A 17,618-nucleotide genomic window follows, 5' to 3' on the forward strand; every position below is an offset into this window, starting at 1 on the left:
AAGTGTATACATTTTATTTTGAACATATGCTCTTTTTCTTGTTTCATCATTGTCAATTGAATAATATAATATTGGATTTTGGCTTTGGGAACTTGTGATGGGCATTTTCCCATTTTCTTCTGACTTTTGTACAGCAAACAATGAATTGATTAATCTAAAAAAGGAACAGTGAAAATATCCAATAATGAGGGACTTTTAGTTTATTTGTCATTGCACGACTACATTATAGCATTTAAATATATGTTTAATAATAATCTACTTCCTTTCTATCACTCAGTAATTATTTGTATCCATACAATATTTTTTTTCTTTTGTGACTGTGCTGCAACAGTAAGAAAATGTGAATCAACAGCACTGTATAATGGTGCTCTTTCCCTATGATGTACTACATCACATAGATACTGCCCTGTGATGCTGACGATAGTAACATTACCACACATCCACAATCTGTTTTTCTTGTCCTTTGTATCCATGCCATGTAAACAGTGATGATAGATGTAACGGCTCAGCAGCAGGCTGTGACATTGATTGAGCCTGTACCTATACTGTAGCTGTCACAAACTGAATGAGCTTATAGCACCAACACCTATATTCAAATTGCTTTACATTTTGTTTTACAGCCACCCAAGGTGCCTCAAATTAGCACCAGTCCCCTGACAAATGTTCTGCACGGCGACACAGGTTAGCGTTTAGGCAAAGAGTGTAATCTGGTAAAGTGTTTGTACTTCACCCCCATGCTGTCATGAGTGGGGCCAATGGGGGCTTACATTACCACTAAGACACACAAACCTCTTTTTTTTGAGAGGTTACAGAACAATCTGGTCTGAGAACCCTCTTTCATTTTTTTCTTTTTCAGCTGTTGTTCTTAAGTGAACTGCTTTCTGAACTCGTGAAATCATGCGTGGCCAGACGTGGAAACTTTCCAGAGGTCTCCACAGAGATAAGGGTGTCACACTGAACCAGGCAGCTCCAAGGTGTTGATGAAAAGGATGCATATGTGGAATAATTCCTACCATCTTTGAAGGGTAATTTTTGCAAGGATTAGAGGTTATTTTTTTCTAGGGTGTAAGAAAGCCCATCAACCTAAGCTGAAGAGTTGAGGTTACAGCTGTTAGTGCAAGAAACCTACACACACACACAGCTGCCTATAACAAACTGCACTTGCAGCAAAGTGGGTACAAATTTCTTTTTAGGGTGTTCTGTAACAAATGTGAGGCTCCAAAACCTCATCAAACGTGAGATGCCCTGAAGTGATATGAATAGTGTTGAAAGATCTGTAATTATCCCATACAAAAACAATGAATCACATGTTTACATTCTCGTCTAAAACATTGAATTAACCTTTTTTTCCTTCTTTCTTTCACTGATTGGCCTGCTGCTGATGAAACGCTGAAAAGCTGAAAATTGTGTGCGTGCGTGCCTGCCGCTGTGATATCAATAGATGGCATGTGCGATTGCTTCTTACAAACTGGAGGGCCGAGCCACTGGGAATGATGTTCAGAGAGCAAGTGAGGCGGGCAGGCAGCAAGCTGTGTGCTCGGGTGCGCGCACGTGTGTGTGTGTATGTGTGTTCGTGCGTGCGCGGCTGTCCAGAGTTTATTGAAAGTGTTCCTCTCTCCCTCCCCCTCCTTCTCCTCCTCCTCCCCCCTCCTCCTCCCCCCTCCCTCCAGCCCAGGCAGCAGCAGCCTGGGTGGTCCGCCTCTCTCTCCACTTTGGTGAGCTGTTGCTTAGCAGCTAATAATAGGCGATGTTTGCAAAGTAATTTGCCTCTTCCTTGGCCAATGGGAGACGGAGCACTTTTCCATCAAACCTCCCTTTTCAGGATTTGCCGAGAGGCGAACTTCTCCAAATGTTACCGCTACGGGATCGGAGTTAGACTTGACACGGACGGCTCAGACATAGACTACTACTACTACTACTACTACTCCTCTCTGAGAGGTCGTTTCATAAACTATCGGGACGAATGAAGACTGAAGGATCTATACGGATTTCGGCGCATAATGTTGGGATGGAGTTTCGAGACTTGTTCGGCTCCAAGGAAGACTAGAAAACGTCCCTCTGACTTGTCGCCTGCGCTGCTGGATGCGCTCCTCTTCTATGTTGGATTATTATCGCTTTTTCTGAACTCGCACCAATTCTCTGTCGCTTTGCTCTGCGCCCCGTTCCCACTCGTCGGACTATGGCCACGGATCGCGGGGTCCTAGGGGCCGGCGTCTATGGAGATTTACCCCCAAGTTATACACGCTCTCAGCCGCCTGCGAACCCAGACCTACTCCGGAGACCCAGCTACTGCCACGCTGCTTTCGCTCTTAAACAGATTTCAAAGGTGATACAACGCTCGCAGTAGGCTATATGGTGTGGATTTACTATGAGGGCAGCTTTCATTCAGTCGGCAAATGTGAATGAAGAGACCTCAAAGGCAGCTTTTGATTTAGCCGTTATCTAATCGCTATAGTTGAGGGCGCATGTGGGAATGTAGGATAGGCTGAAGCAGTAGCTCCCAAACTGGGGTCCGGGGACCACCAGGGCTCCCCAAGGGAGTCGACAGCGAAAGCAAGTGTTCAGTTTAACTGTTTATAACGAAAAGAGTGTAGAAATTGTCATCAGCGGTTGACATAGACAGCAGAAACCGTATGCTTAGTGTTTACTGAGAGAACACCTTATAGATATCTGAGCTTGCATGACATTTTCGGACACCCCTGGAATAAAAGCAACAACAATTTTACAAGCGTTTTCATATTCGGCAGCATGTTAACTTTGCTGTTTAAGTTTTGAATGGACACTGGACTCTCATTCATTTCTTGTTGTTAAAGCCACCAGGAGGGAGTGAGTGAGCGAGGGAAAGTTTGTTCCCATATCCCAAGCCGTGTTGTGCGTGTTTTTGGCTTTGTGCAGGCAGCGGAGAGCGCACTGGCCCGGGGTCTGTTTGGAAATGTGGTGGGTCCTGTAAAGGAATTCACTGATTGAGTTTGATCTGACAAAGCATCTTTGGACCGCCCGGATGCTTGGACGTGTTTCAGCACTGCCGAGAGAAACCACAACACCAGTGCAATGTCTTCTGCAGCATGACATTTGTAGCATAGGGACTGGTTCGCCCTAAAGTAGAGAATCTAACAGTTATATTAAAAATTACGAGGGCGTGGAAACTGTAGGCCTATAATGTAGATTAGATGTCAGCTGAAACTTTCTTGGTTAGCTCATTCTGCCAGTATGTATTAGTATTGTCAAGAAAAAGTTAATGAACAAGGCCTCTACTTACACAAATGGCAATATTTTTCTCAACAGCAGGACGCATATGGTGATAACTTTGTACTGTATACTCAGTAAAGACCGCATTCATATATGGTGTTTAACATAGAGTGACAACCTTTTGACTAAACAGTATTTATTGTCTTAATGATTCTTACCATGATCAGAATTTTCACTATATAGCTTTCAGTAAGTCATTGTTCTGTAGGGATGAAAACGGTGTTTTTTAACCCATTGTTTGTCTTTTTTTTTATCATATGATTCTCTGGACTCTGTAAGTTTAAACTAAGAACTAGTTTCCCCAAAAGCTGAACATGAGTACAAAGTATTGCCGCAACTGCGCAGATTAGCCTAAATCATCTCAAATGCGGGGTGTCGTAGGAGATTCTGTCCTGGGTCTGAACTGAGTTCAGGTGATGCACATGAGACTTCAACTGCAATATAACAGAACAATCAGCGTAGGACAGCACTGGCATCAGATCGGTGGTTAGCTTGTAAGCACCAACTTGTCAAGCTATACGAAGCTTAGAAGTAGCCTACACCTCTCTCTGAATACAGATTCATGTTATCTAGTGTCTTGGATGTGAGTTGCAGCTGTGCTTTAGGTTTGACCTAAATTCTTCACACAGATTGTTGTGGACTTTGTGGACAGTTGTGCAATAATGCATTATTTATGTATGGTAACATAGTGATAATAACGCTGTCCCTTTCTCGCCCTCCCTCCTGCTCCTAATCCAGGGGAAGGCGGTAGGTCAGAAAGCTCCTCTGTGGATCCGGGCGAGGTTCCAGGCCCTCCTGTTCTCTCTGGGCTGCCACATCCAGAGGCACTGTGGGAAGGTCCTCTTTATTGGACTCTTAGTATTCGGGGCTCTGTCTGTGGGACTCCGAGTCGCAGCCATCGAAACGGACATCGAACAGCTATGGGTGGAAGGTGAGTTTAAGATACCTCTGTTGATTTTTTAAGCGATGTTCTTGTGAAGCAGCAACACAAACAATGTAGTAACTGTTTCTCACACAAATACAACATCACTTATCCTTTAGGGGAGCCATAATTCTGTGAGTTCAGTCTTAGGGCATGGCTGGATTTACTGACTTTTTCGTTAAGAAATGTCAGCTGAGAGTAGTTTGTACATTTTGATGAACTGGAGTTTGAATGACAATATTGGCTGCTGTGGAAATGCAGGGTGACCACGTTTATGTCATCTCAGTACCAAGGGAGAGCACTAGGTGTGTGACTGATAGACTGACTGCTTGTCAGGCTGAAATCCTGACTAAAGCAGCAACAAGGAACAGCATCTCTCCATAAGAGTTTTAACATGCCTTTTGCATAGTAGGGCACATGTCTGTTTCCTGTGCATTGTGGAAGGGAATGTACTTTGTGTTGTATTCTGGGAGCTCAGTGTTGTTTTGTCCGGTCATGTCTGTTCATGTTTAATAAGTCACATTTTACCTGAGAAACCCATAGAAATCTACACGGCTGCATCGCAATGCTATCTCTCCCTCTTCTATCATGAAGACACTCACTGTCCCAAAGGCATGGCTGTGGTAGTGATTCTGCACTGACTCACAAACCTTCTTTACATTTGACACGGCTCTCTTTCTCCTGCTATCTGTGCGTTTTAGGTTTAGGTTTATCTGTACATTTTTTGTGGTGTAGGCAGCTTTATTTTTTCACATTTTTTCACACTGGCCAAATTCCTTTTAAACCCCCAGGCTTTCAGTGCCGGGGCTGATCCCCGCAGCAGATGGACTGTGTGAATGGTTAGCCATCTTTAAGGGCTCTGACCCCTCCCCCCTCAGCTCCCTGTGTGGTCCCTAACTATTCTTGGATTCCATTCAACAAGAGGCAAGCAGGCAGGCAGGCAAGCAGGCACCACCTCCCTAAAACCCCGTTCCTCCCTCCCTCCTCCTCCTCTCCTCACAAGAAGAAAAAATATAAGTGAATGCAGCTGAAGTTTACCCACCTGTTTTGCACACTCTAAAAGCGCTACAGCAGTTGGTGAATATAAACAGACTCTATGGGGTTTTTTAAGCCCACCATGTCACCAGAGGATGGGGACAGGCAGCTCCCACAGGAGCCGTGTGGAGGTGTTGGAGAAATTACACACTGCTGGTGTCAAGAGAAGTGTTTGCAGGCTGTGCGCTTCACTTGCACAGGAATTTAAATAAGTCCCTGTATTAGGCACTATTAAAAAAACAATCTCTGTAAATGCAGTCCCTGGAATTATTAGGTTTGAAACGCATGAATCAGCTACAAAAGCAGGCAACAAGAGTTTGAATTTCCACAGTCTCCCTTTTTTTTGGTGTCATTCAGGTTAGTGTAAAGCGTCAGGATTACCTCTTGAGCTAATTGGCAGATCCATCTCTTAAAGGAGATGTTTAGATGTTTGTGTGCCAGTTGTTTTGCTGTGGGATTGAGAGAGTTGAACGGGGAATCGGGGTGCTGAAAAGGAATGCTGTGCCTTTAAGAGGCCGTGGCCATGTTTCTAAAGTTTCTGCCTGCCTTGTTTCCACCAATAGCCCATTGACAAAGCTGCTAGGGCCTCAATGGAGAGTAAAGTGGTTCGGTAACAAGGAGAGGTTAGTTCTCCGTCTGTCTTTCTCTCTCACACACACAAACACAGAAAAACACACACACACACACACACATGCACCATTGCACATAAGCCAGAAGAGGGAGGAATGATATGCTCTCTAATAAGACAGCTGGTTTCATATTAAGGGACTCAAAATATTGTTCTGCATTAGTTGTGAAGTTTTATTGGGCTGTGTTTGTGTACATATCTTAACTTAGAAGAGATGTAATTTCTAATGCATACCAGCAAATTATGTCCTTCTTATTTGACTAGCAATCATATGAAACAGCTCTTCCAGGTTGCAGCATAAACAAAACATTCCCACTTGTATCCTAATTTGTTCATAATAAACTAGCTGTGAAGTGACACCAAATGTGTTAACGCTGCCTGTGTGTGTGTGTGTGTGTGTGAATGTGTTAGGGGCATATGCTTCCCATCATATATTCATACTAGAGGCTACCCCCACACCACCCCCGCATACACAAACACATACACTTGTCATTTTTGCCACCTTTGGTGTGTACAGCTTGCCTAGCCGTCTGTCTGCCCCCCCGAATTTCCTGACAGCATGCCCGTCTGTCTGCCTGTGCTTTGTGTATGTCTGTTTATATTTATACCTGTCTGTCTGCCTGCTCTGTGAAGTCAGGCCACCAGGGCTTTTTTAATTGCTTCCTCCCTCCTACAAGACCAAAACACTGTGAAGCCGAGCACAGCAGTGTCTGTCTAGAGAGAGTAGACAGAGAAAGACAGAATAGGGAGGTCAGCAAAGTGCAAAGTTAGTTTCCGCACGATGCGTACCTGCATCTTTGTTTGCTCTAAGGATTGCTGTGCATTAGCAAGGAGAACACGGACAAGAAAGTAAAAGGGTTAATCATGCCTTCAGTCCTCACACCTGTGTTGGTAGGAATAAAAACCACAGTATCAGGGTGTTTAGTCTGACAAGGGGATTAAGGACTATTTGTGGCTTACTGCTCAGTCACTGAGAGAATCTGCTGCAGACATCACCCATCAAAATATCTGAACTTACTCAGACAGGTCTTGTTTAGCAAGCTGTATTTTAAATGTTGGATCTTAAAAGTGGCTGAATTACATTATATTTCTATAATTCCCCAAGTTCTGTAATTTCACTGTAAAGTTTGCAAACTGTCAACATACTTTTCATCCTATATGCTTTATGCTTAGATAGCCTGCCCACCTTTGAGAGTGTGAAAACTGGTGTGAGGTGAGCACTGTGTGACCCAGCCTGTATTGTCCGCCAGCAGAAAAGAGAGAGGGATCATAAAAAGAGGTGCAGGAAGAAGAGAAGGACGATGAGTGGAGATATTGGGGGGTTGGGGCAGGAACAGGGTGGAAGGTTTATGGCTAGCTGACACTTCTTTTGCCTGTGTTTTTGCCTGTCTCACTTGAACAAACATCAAGTGTGAGGCTGTCTCACGCGTGTTTCTGTCACCATAAAGGACTGTGACAGGGTTTGTTTGTATGAGAGAGAAGTGACTTGAAAAGCTTGAAATGTATACTAAAATTGGATTTCTTATCACAATGTGTTTGGATAATTGTTTTAAGTATTATATCAAATGGTAAGACGTTTCAGCTCAGATTATTCTCCTTTTACATAAAAAGCTTGTTTGGGAAAGAGAGGAAAGAAATGGCCTCCATGTAAAAGTGGTGGTGTTTACGCTGACATTAACTAAACTCATCCTTCTTGGCAGAGTTTGGGCGAGGCGTGACAGACATGTACACATACTCAAGCTGTCTAAATATGAGTGCAGTGAGACATGGCCTATCCAGATAGCAGGCGCACCACATGTCCCATAAAGAGGCCATGTAGAAAGAGGATAGGAAAGGGGGAGGTAAAGACCATACACGGTCCACATAGCATGAATGCATAGAGACAGAAGTTAGCCAGCTAGCAATGAAATCAGACAAGGTCTTTTACAGACATGAGGAGACCAAAAACAGAGTTATTAAAAGAGAGAGAAAGAGAACCTGGATGTCAGAAAACATGTCTGAGTTTGCGCAAATGAGCGAATGCACACGTGGGCATTTCGGTGTTTGGAGCAGTTTCTCTAAACAAACCTCAGAGCGGCACAGCAGGTAAATGCTATAATTCATCGGAGCGCACACAGCGCCCCAGTTCAGACAGAGAAAGGGAGCTCTATGAGGCATTATTGGAGGTGAATAGTGCGCGGTGGTGCCCCAGCTAGATAAATAAACTCCCAGCGCTCAGGGCCCAGGACCTCACTGGTAGAGAGAACAAACAAGACCAGAGTCAACCTGGGTCACTTCTAAATGTTTATTTCCCCCCCCCCCCCCCTTTTTCCCGTCATCCTTCAATCCAAGTCTCCCTCATTCCATCCCTTTTTTCAGCAGCCCCCCCACTACACACACACACACGCTTTTTAACAGACCACCCTCCAACAAATAAACACAGATTGAGCTGCTATAGATACGTGTGCATATGACAGACACATTGCTTTTGCTTCCATGTTACAGGAAACGCACAGGGCGCACCCTACCTGGGTTTTGTTTTTGAAGAAGTAATTGTAAAACAAAAGTATTCATCATGTGGACTGGATATCAAAGTTACAGCCACATTTACAGTGATAACATGAAAGTGTTGTTTTAGGTGGCCAAGTTTTTGTAGAAAGAGCACCGGACTGTCAGTCTTTGCAACACTGAATGCAATATACTGAGAAAAAGGCTGCAATGCAACTGAAAACAGGATAATGAAAACATGATCAATATAGCTTGGCGCCCTTTCTTTCCTAGCTGAAGAGCAGCTTTTGTCTTTGGTCTGCACGAAATAAAGCGGCACCAGTCACCTTAGAGTTTGCACCATTTGCCTCTGTCTTTACACCATGAAAGTGTAAAAAGTAAAGGGAGAGGGAGATGGAGAGAGACAGAACATTTTCTTGGTTCTCGGGAGGGAAAAAAGAAATGGTTCTTGGGCTCAGTAAATTCATTTCTCTTCTGAATGAGACCAGCAACGTGGAAAAATTTTGCCTTTCAGGCAGGGATGAATGTATGTTTCAACCACACATTAAGCAGTATTAGCGGTCAGTGGAGTGTCTAATGTGACTATTTTTCACAGTGGCCAACTCTGCCCATGATTAGCATAATTAGCAGAGGCAAGCCTATACATATGGAAATAGAAAGTGCCTAAATGCCAACCCTGGTGGAAATTTATGTGTGGTGGCTAACACCACTGGCACATCTGAATAGAATGTAAGTGAAACTGATTTTTCATGTTGTTTTCTCTGTTTTATACTGTTTTTAAGGTGTGATCTAAGGGTGGTTGTTTTTTTCATGATGGTGGGAGCTGCAGGGTTTAAACACATTGAAACCGATTAGTTTTGTTTTCTTGTGTTCACACGTTAATTAGAATTTTTTGTCTTTTACGATTAATGAACAGATACAGAGTGCATGTGAAGACAAAAACACACACACACACACACGCATACTGCATTTCTATAGGTAAGATACCAAAGTGCCAGCTTCTCTTTCTTGCCCCCAGCTTCACCCTCCCACAGCCAACTCGGGCATTGTTTTACAGGCTGGGAAAGTTTTGGTCCATTTGCTTTTGTTGTGAAAAAAACGTCCCCTCTTTATTTTATTCCGCTGTTTGTTGGGAAACATCTGAAAGAAATTGAAGGGTTGAATGACAAAAGGGTCTACATTCAGTCTGGAGCTGCTGTACTTAAGGATTGTATGGAAGAACGGCCCATCTGCTGGGGGCAGCCTACTTTAGGCGGTGCCCTGGCTATAGGGCAGGGCCGGGCTGAGGACCCAAAGTAGGGCATAGTCCTGATTCTGGTGGGTCCATATGTGACAAAAGGACCAAGAGTTTTTTGTGATGCTGGTGCCAGGCCAAGATAATGAATTTCTCATTTGGCTCTTTTGATGAAAATGAAAAGAATTAAAGGAACACTATTGAAACACTGAAAAAAATGGTGGAGAGAAAAAGTAAATGATGGATAGAAGATGGCAGCCAAGGGGCAGCTTACTGTCTTTCTCTTATATTGTTCGGTAGAACTGTTTTTCCCTTAAATCTATCTTTTATTGAAGGAGATTCATTATAGAAATAAACTGTTCATTTGTCCTGTGTCCTGTCATGCTGTGTAAATCAGGAAAAGGTAACTTCCAATGCACTATGTAGCAGGAGAAAGCATAAATGTCACTTTCAGCCCTCTTCGTCTTGGGTCTTCCTCCATAGCAGCGTGGGGCCTTTCAGAGGCCCTCTAATCCAGCTAATCTACCACACTGAACTTTGAAGGTGGCCTGCCCTGACCTAGCATGGCCTGGAACTGGGACTAGCCCTGTAAACCATGAAGACAGAACAGAATAGAATACATTAGAAAGACAACACTTTAAAGGTGGCCTTGCCTCCATCCTAAAAGCCAGATGTGAGAAGCCGCACATATTTTTTAGTTAGGGGATTCTGGGTGTTCAGCTTTTGGGGATGGAAGAGTCAGGTAGAGAGGAAATGACCAAGGTTGGTGGAGACAGGGTCCAATGTTTACACTGGTGCACACACCCACACACCGAGGCACATGTACACACACATTCATACAAACATTATATTTTTATTTCACACTTGCTTTGGCAATAAAGCCTCAATGGCTTGAATTGAATATTTGTACACCCACAGCCATGAAACCATGTCAGGGCTTGTTACGACATTTTGCATTTGCTTTTCACTTTCCCAGTGTCGTAACTGTTGTGAAAGTGCTTTTAGTGGTGAAACTACTAAATTAATTCACATGTTGCACACGACAGAGTCGAGTTGTTTGCTAAAATTTGTAAGATGATGGTCGAGTTTCTCAAAAACATCCAATTAAAGAACTATGGATGAGATTTAGAAGGAGATGTGATCATTTGTGATAATTTATTTTTTGCCCCATTTTGGATCATGTTGCTAAACACAGACTAATATTTCATGTAAAAAATTACTCATGTAATAAAATTACCAGCCACTAAACCCCTGACTTCCACACTCAAAGGCAATTTCTTCCCAGGGTGGGAAGATTTCCGGGAACTGTCTCTTTAAGGCAGTGTGGTGTGCAGGCTGAGAGCAGGGAGAGGGTAGGGGGGATTGAAAAAGAAAAAAGAACAGAAAATTAGAAAAAGAGAGGAAAAGGAGAAGAGAAACCAGGGGATAGAAAGAAAGAGATATGAAAAGAAAGGACAAGGTTTCTTCTGGAGTTAGTGGTGAACTGAGCAGAGCTGAAGTGAGCAGAGTAGTTGCGAAGCTCAGAGTTGGGTGGTTGGGGCCAGACCAGGGATTGAGGAGAGAAGGCGAGAAAGAGAGAGAGAGCGAGAGAGAGGGAGAGAAGAGAGAGAACTGGCTGCCTGGGTGGTCCAGATGGGAGGAACGAGACACAAATAGCTATAATTTACTTCAGGAGGCCTGTAATTACAGAGCCAGAGTCTCTCCGAGCCACCCAGTTCCTGTTGGGATCAAAACCCCACACTGCAGAGGTTAACATACGAAATGTCAAAAAAGGTTTAACAGATGTCAAAGAGGTCCACGAACGGAAAGGGTTCCATTTTGTAGTAGCCTTTTTTGATTGGAAATCTGTGTGTCCAATAAATTCAAAGAACCAGTACTCTTTTTGTTAAAAATTACTTAATTTTTAAGAGGCTTGAGGAAATTCGTTATTGTTTTTGTGGCTGCTTTGTGGCAATAAAAGCTTTATTAAAAGCCTCTTGACTTTAAACATTTTGTAGGATCAGATGTCTAAAAGCCTATTCAACAAGAACATGTGCCATTTTGAGTTTTTCTTTTTCTTTTTGGGATGTCAGACACCCGTGACTGCAAATAAACAAATTGACCTTATATTCTCAAGCCCCTGTGCAGGTAATTAAAGCCTTAAAAGCGAAGCCTAGAAATATTGGACTGTGTCTCCAAGCCCCAGAATTCTAACCTGATCTCACACTTTCGCGGCGTAGGCTGAATAGTTTTTTCTTTCTCTACATCAATTATAGGAGCCTCCAGGCTGGGGGAGGTGCAGGGAGCGTGAGGGAAAAAGAGAAAGAGAGAAAGAAAAAAAGAGGAAGACAGACGGAGAGAAAGACAGAGGCAGGAGCTGTGTTAAGAGTATGAGTGAAATAGATGCAGCCAGGATTGAGTGCAGCATAGGGAAAGTGAGTAAAAGAGTGATGAGAGTTAGAATTAAGGAGGTAGCCCTTGTTTCCGAACCCACCTCCCCTCCCTCTCCCCTTCCCTCCCTCTCTTTCTCTCTCTGGGGTTGTCATGTAGTGGGACAGCAAGAGGGGCAGAAGGGCCCTCTGTGATCCAGCGCGGCATGTTTCATGTCCACTTGGCACAGGCACAGATCCCCCCGGCTGGCAAACTCTTTTCAGGGCAACCTCCTGTAATTAGGGGGCTGGAGTCTACCGCACAGCACAACATAGTGCTCTCTCTCTCTCTCTCTCTCTCTCTCTCTCTCGCTCTCTGTCTTTCTCATCCTCTTTCTATCTCTTTTTTGTTCATCACCACCACTAACATCCATGTTTATCCCTCTATGAATCTATTTACCTTTCTTTATCAACTTGTATCTCCAAGTTCTTTGATATCTTCTCTTCCCAACTTTGGTGTGCCGTACATCACACTGTTTCTCGCTGTTCCCCTTCATCCAGCTCTTCTCTTCTTCAGGGCCTTACTCCAGTGCCTTCGGAGTAGAGTGTATAAAGATCAAGACTGACAAGTTAATTACTCATCGTGATCTTTTCTCATGTATTTAGAATGTCTTTGTGGATTTCTGCTGCCCCAGCAGAGTGGGGCATCAGAAGGCTGGTTTTCCTAACTAACAGGGCACATCTGTTTCACAGAAGGAGCCAATGAGAAGCTGTATTACTCATTTCTCTTGGCCAGACGCTGGCTTGTGTGAAGTGCCTTCAAAACCAACACTGGCGAAGGCCAAGGGCGTTGGTCGATATATGTGTGTGTTTTTGTGCAAGTGTGTGTGCATATACCCATGCAACACACTTTGTTATATGATACAAATGTGTGTGTGTATGTGCATTAAATTTGAATATCTATCTATCTATCTATCTATCTATCTATCTATCTATCTATCTATCTATCTATCTATCTATCTATCTATATCAAGAATTCAGTATTCATTAATCCTTTTTTCTTTGTTTTCCAGCTGGTAGTCGGGTAAGCACGGAACTTCGCTACACCAAGGAGAAGCAGGGAGAGGAGTCAGTATTTACCTCACAGATGCTTATCCAGACCCCCAAAGAAGAGGGCACCAATATTCTTACCCAGGAGGCTTTGCTGGTTCACATGGAAGCGGCCCTGTCTGCCAGCAAGGTCCAGGTGTCACTGTTTGGCAAGTAAGTGAACCACATATATGTAAAGTGAAAACTTTTCCTGTGTTTATGCTTCTGTCAGCAATTAGAGTTCTAAATTAAAATTTTTTTCTCTCTTGTAGATCGTGGGATCTCAATAAAATATGCTATAAATCAGGAGTCCCTATTATAGAAAATGTCATGATTGAAAGGGTAAGTTCACAGCAAATATATTTTTTGGTCGTATATATAAATTCTTTCCCCTAATTTGTGCAGTTTAATCATGCTTCTTTTTTATTTCCTGATCCCAGATGATTGACAAGCTATTCCCCTGTATGATAATCACCCCATTGGACTGTTTTTGGGAAGGGGCCAAACTACAAGGAGGCTCCGCCTATTTACCGTAAGGCTTGGAATATTAGACCCTTTTTTTGCATATTAAAACATTTCACAGAACATCTCAGCTCTCCCTTTGCTGTCATTGCTTCCATCTGACTTGCATTTCATGCAGAGTAGAGCCATTGGAGGGGTCCACAACTTTTAACACATGCTCGATGGAGACATACAGTTGGGCATTCAGTAGTCTGTCAGTGGGCGCTGTGACTGACAGCGGCGGTCAGTAATAGAGTTCTTTTACGGCCCAGAGAGGGACTGGAGGGGGATGTCCTGACACTGAATTCAAAGAGAAAAAGTGAGGGAGAGATGCAGCGAGCGAGGGTGGGATGGAGAGAGAGAGGAGAGATGGCTGCAGCAGCCACTGGGTGGTGGGTTGGTAGAACGGAGGGCGGGGAGGCGGCGGTGGTGGCAGGGGAGCCCTTTGGGTCAGACAATGGTAAGCATTCTTTCAGTTTACGAGTGAGTGTCCATCAGTGCAGGGGCCCCGGAGGAGGGAGGGGGCCCGGCTTTGTCAGCTCACGGCTAACACTCGACATTCTCATGGTAATGCCCCCGGCTCCCAGCTCCCAAGTTGTCCAACAAATAAAATGGGCAGTATTCAACTCAAGTCCCCCGAGAAAGAGAGAGAGAGGCTACAAGATGGTTAACAGTGGAGTCTGGGCGTATTTGGGCATTTGGGGATTCAGTTTTTTTCTTATCCTTTTTTGGGACAAAGTTCTCTTGAGAAATTGAGTGACTGAAAGAGAGTTTTTTTTTGGTCATCAGAAGTGATATTTCAATTGAGTGCTTAGTTTATAAGTGATAGTTTAGATCATAGCAGATGTTTCACTCCAAACAAATTATTTGTTTATATTTCTGTCTCAAGCAGACAACACTATGCTGCATGACAAGCCAGCACACAGAAACAAACACAAGTTTCCCATCCTTAGCATCTCCCAGTTGTCTTGTGTGAAACCAGAGCGACAGAGTAGGAGAAGGGGGTCTTTGATGATGCACATGTCTTCCGAGCATTCCTGTAAATCACACAAAGTGTTCTGCATCTGTTGTTATTTATTAAATGTTTTTTACTCACTTACTCACAGGAGCCAGTGGGAACTTGTGGTGGTCACTGAGGCCTGTGTCTTCTTAGTCAGCTTCCACTTCACTTCAGCTCTGGATTTAAAAGCAAAAAACAAGAAAAAAGAGGGAGATACAGAGAGAGAGAAAGGGGAAGAGGGAGAGAGGCAGATTGGGGAAGAGAGTGAGGAAGAGTGGATGAGAGAGAGAAACCCTCGGAGAACAAAGAGCAGCAATCTATGAAAAAACAAAAGGGCCTAGGCCCGGTTCACTCAAGCAAAAACTAGCTGATAAAGGAGTGTGTCTTTGGGAGCAGAAGCAAAAGGGACCCTGGTATGTGGGAATAGAAGAGGAGCTCTCTTCGTGAGCCATTGGAGGGAGATTGGGCCCAGAGCGGAGAGACTTTGGGATTCTTTTATTTCCCTCTCTCACTGTCTTCTTTCCAATTTTTTTCTCACTGCAGAAATGCCAATCATGTTGCATATTGCTCCCTCCGACTGTATTTTAGAAAAAAATGTCACATCTAAGATCAAAGTTTCTGTCATTCTGTGGATAGGAAATATTTCTGACTTAAACCAGGAATATAATATTAAAGTGGATTGATTCATTTTCTGAATGTTAAACAGTAAAAATAAAACCCAAAAAAACAGGTTTCCAAAGTACAGAAAGCTAGTGAGGTAGGCCAAAGCAGGATATCTAGATATAAGACTGTTCAGTTTAGAGTAGATTTATAGACCATAAAATAGAGCAGATTATGAATTATTCTTAAGGAGAAGAAGGGTGGCGAAGCAGGTTGAGCTCAGAATTAGCTATTTGTCCGTGAACATCATGCAACAAATAGTGTGAGAGTTCCCCCTTTCCCTCACCTATTTCCTTCCCATGCAGCCTCCCCACCTCTCGCCTTTCCTCCCTGTTTATATCAAGATGTTTGGGTAGGCAGGGGTAATCTTTATGACTCAGTGCAGGACAGTGAGGAATGGAAGTGAGGAGGCAGCCACCGTGCCTTTTCCCGGGGCATTGTGGCAGCGTGAAACAGGATAATAAACGCTTTTTTATCCTGTATCTGCAGCTAGCCTCCTGCGTAGCACGGCATATCGAGGGAGAGAGATTTAAACTGAACTGAAAGAATTATAGTTTTTCTCTTCACAGCAAAGATTAGCAGGAATGCAAAGCCGTGTAGCCTTGCAGGCACAAAGTAATAAAAGTTATTTACAATTTTATTCTTCAAGTTGTTCTTGAAAATGTTAGGGTTGATGTTCATCATACATGTGTCTTTGCTCTCCAGGGGTATGCCAGATATCCAGTGGATGAATCTAGATCCAGTCAAACTGATGGAGGAATTGAGCCAGTTCACTTCATTGGAAGGATTTAAGGAGATGTTGGACAAAGCCCAGGTAGGACATACACATTTACAGAAGACTTACTCATATGAACAATTAGTTACTCATCTAATTGCATACTTTTCCTGCCAATATGCTGAGACTTTCATAACATTGTTTGATTCCTTAGGTGGGACATGCCTACATGAACAGGCCATGTCTGGACCCTTCAGACCCTGACTGCCCCCTCAGTGCACCCAACAAGGAGCAAGGAGAGGTAAGCTCACACATAAGAATATACAACTTTACATACAGTGAGAAGTTGTAGGTAGATGAATATAGAGCTCAGAGCTACAAAACACCTAACATATTTCTCTGTGTTTTTCCATCTGTTCCTCTGCTGCTCGTCCATTCAGAGTCCTGACATTGCTGGGCGTCTCCAGGGTGGTTGCCATGGTTTTAGCCGGAAGTTCATGCACTGGCAGGAGGAGCTGATCCTGGGGGGGCGGGTCAAGAACAGCCAGGAGACTCTGCTGAGGTGTGTGTTTATTAAGACATGTGAAGAAAGATCAGACACGGCCGTTTCAGGGGATTTTGCTGAGTATCTTATACTAATGCTGTTCTCTTATTAGAAGATGTAATAGTAAGGGAGGGTTGTGCGGTCACCGCCAGCCAAGCAGGCAGTCTGTCAGCCCGTCAGCTTGTGAACCACTGCGACTGTGGAATCTCTGTAACCCCTAATAACCCAACAGACACATGCTAGGAATGCCTCGTACTGAGAGGGATCGGTTTCCTGCGTGACCCAGGTCCAGGAGAGGCCAATTAGAGATGATTGACAGCCACATAAAGCGCCAATCCTCTCTCCCCTACCCTGTTACTCATTTGTAGTGTAAGGGATCATAGAAGAAGATACAGAAGAAGGAAAAAATCACTCTAATTCACAAGACTTTCTCTAGATTGTTGTCTTTTCCCTATTGACTTCAGCTGGATTTAAAAGCATGGCCAAAACAAATGTCGTGACAGTACTGGGTCAGAGCCCAGATCATGACCCACACAGACCCAACACAGCCTTGAATGAAAGAGGATTCCAGTCCCATCTGCAGGAGCAGCACTTACTCTCGGATGTGATTTATGATCATTTCTTTCACATTTTCAGCAGCACTGCTGCACACTGTGGCTGTGCCAAGAAAACCTGAGGACATCTGGGATCGCAGCCGAGAGACCGGCAGACAGACAGACTAGATAACACCTGCTTTTAGCTGTTTACATTGGAAGAGAGACAGGCAGGCAGGCGGACAAATACTATAAGGAACGGCACTTGCCTTTAGCCATTATCAGAAAGGCATGTTCCTGTTACCAAGAAGATCTAAACATTCTGACTGGATGATTTTTAATGTGCTAGCTGTAAGATCGATGATGCAATTGACGTTTCAACTCACCTCAACACACAGTAAACCATGTTTGCAGGGGAAGCCTGACATCTCTTATGTGTCCTGAGCTTACATTTGTGTGTTTTGCAGTGCTGAGGCTCTCCAAACCATGTTCCTGTTGATGAGTCCTAAGCAGCTGTACGAGCACTTTAAAGACGACTACGAGATCCATGACATAAACTGGAATGAAGAAAAGGCTACCGCCATCCTCGAGTCCTGGCAGAGGAAGTTTGTGGAGGTGCGAAAATACACACATATTTCTTGTATATTCAAATGCACACATAAAGATGGACAGG

At 43.8% G+C, this 17,618-nt stretch overlaps 1 protein-coding gene across 1 annotated transcript in view; it reads left to right on the forward strand.

Annotated features, from left to right (window-relative positions):
* Positions 1 to 1,837: 1,837 nt before the first annotated feature.
* ptch2 (patched 2) overlaps positions 1,838 to 17,618 on the forward strand; it is a 29,394-nt gene continuing 13,613 nt past the window's right edge. The window contains exons 1-9 of the mRNA XM_046052221.1: positions 1,838 to 2,326; positions 3,988 to 4,180; positions 12,977 to 13,166; positions 13,265 to 13,334; positions 13,433 to 13,524; positions 15,859 to 15,967; positions 16,083 to 16,169; positions 16,309 to 16,430; positions 17,413 to 17,560. Coding sequence (XP_045908177.1) covers positions 2,180 to 2,326; positions 3,988 to 4,180; positions 12,977 to 13,166; positions 13,265 to 13,334; positions 13,433 to 13,524; positions 15,859 to 15,967; positions 16,083 to 16,169; positions 16,309 to 16,430; positions 17,413 to 17,560 — 1,158 coding nt within the window. The 5' untranslated portion in view covers positions 1,838 to 2,179. The remainder of the gene's footprint in view (positions 2,327 to 3,987; positions 4,181 to 12,976; positions 13,167 to 13,264; positions 13,335 to 13,432; positions 13,525 to 15,858; positions 15,968 to 16,082; positions 16,170 to 16,308; positions 16,431 to 17,412; positions 17,561 to 17,618) is intronic.

This window comes from Micropterus dolomieu, linkage group LG06 (genome assembly GCF_021292245.1).
Source record: "Micropterus dolomieu isolate WLL.071019.BEF.003 ecotype Adirondacks linkage group LG06, ASM2129224v1, whole genome shotgun sequence".
Taxonomy (NCBI): domain Eukaryota; kingdom Metazoa; phylum Chordata; class Actinopteri; order Centrarchiformes; family Centrarchidae; genus Micropterus; species Micropterus dolomieu.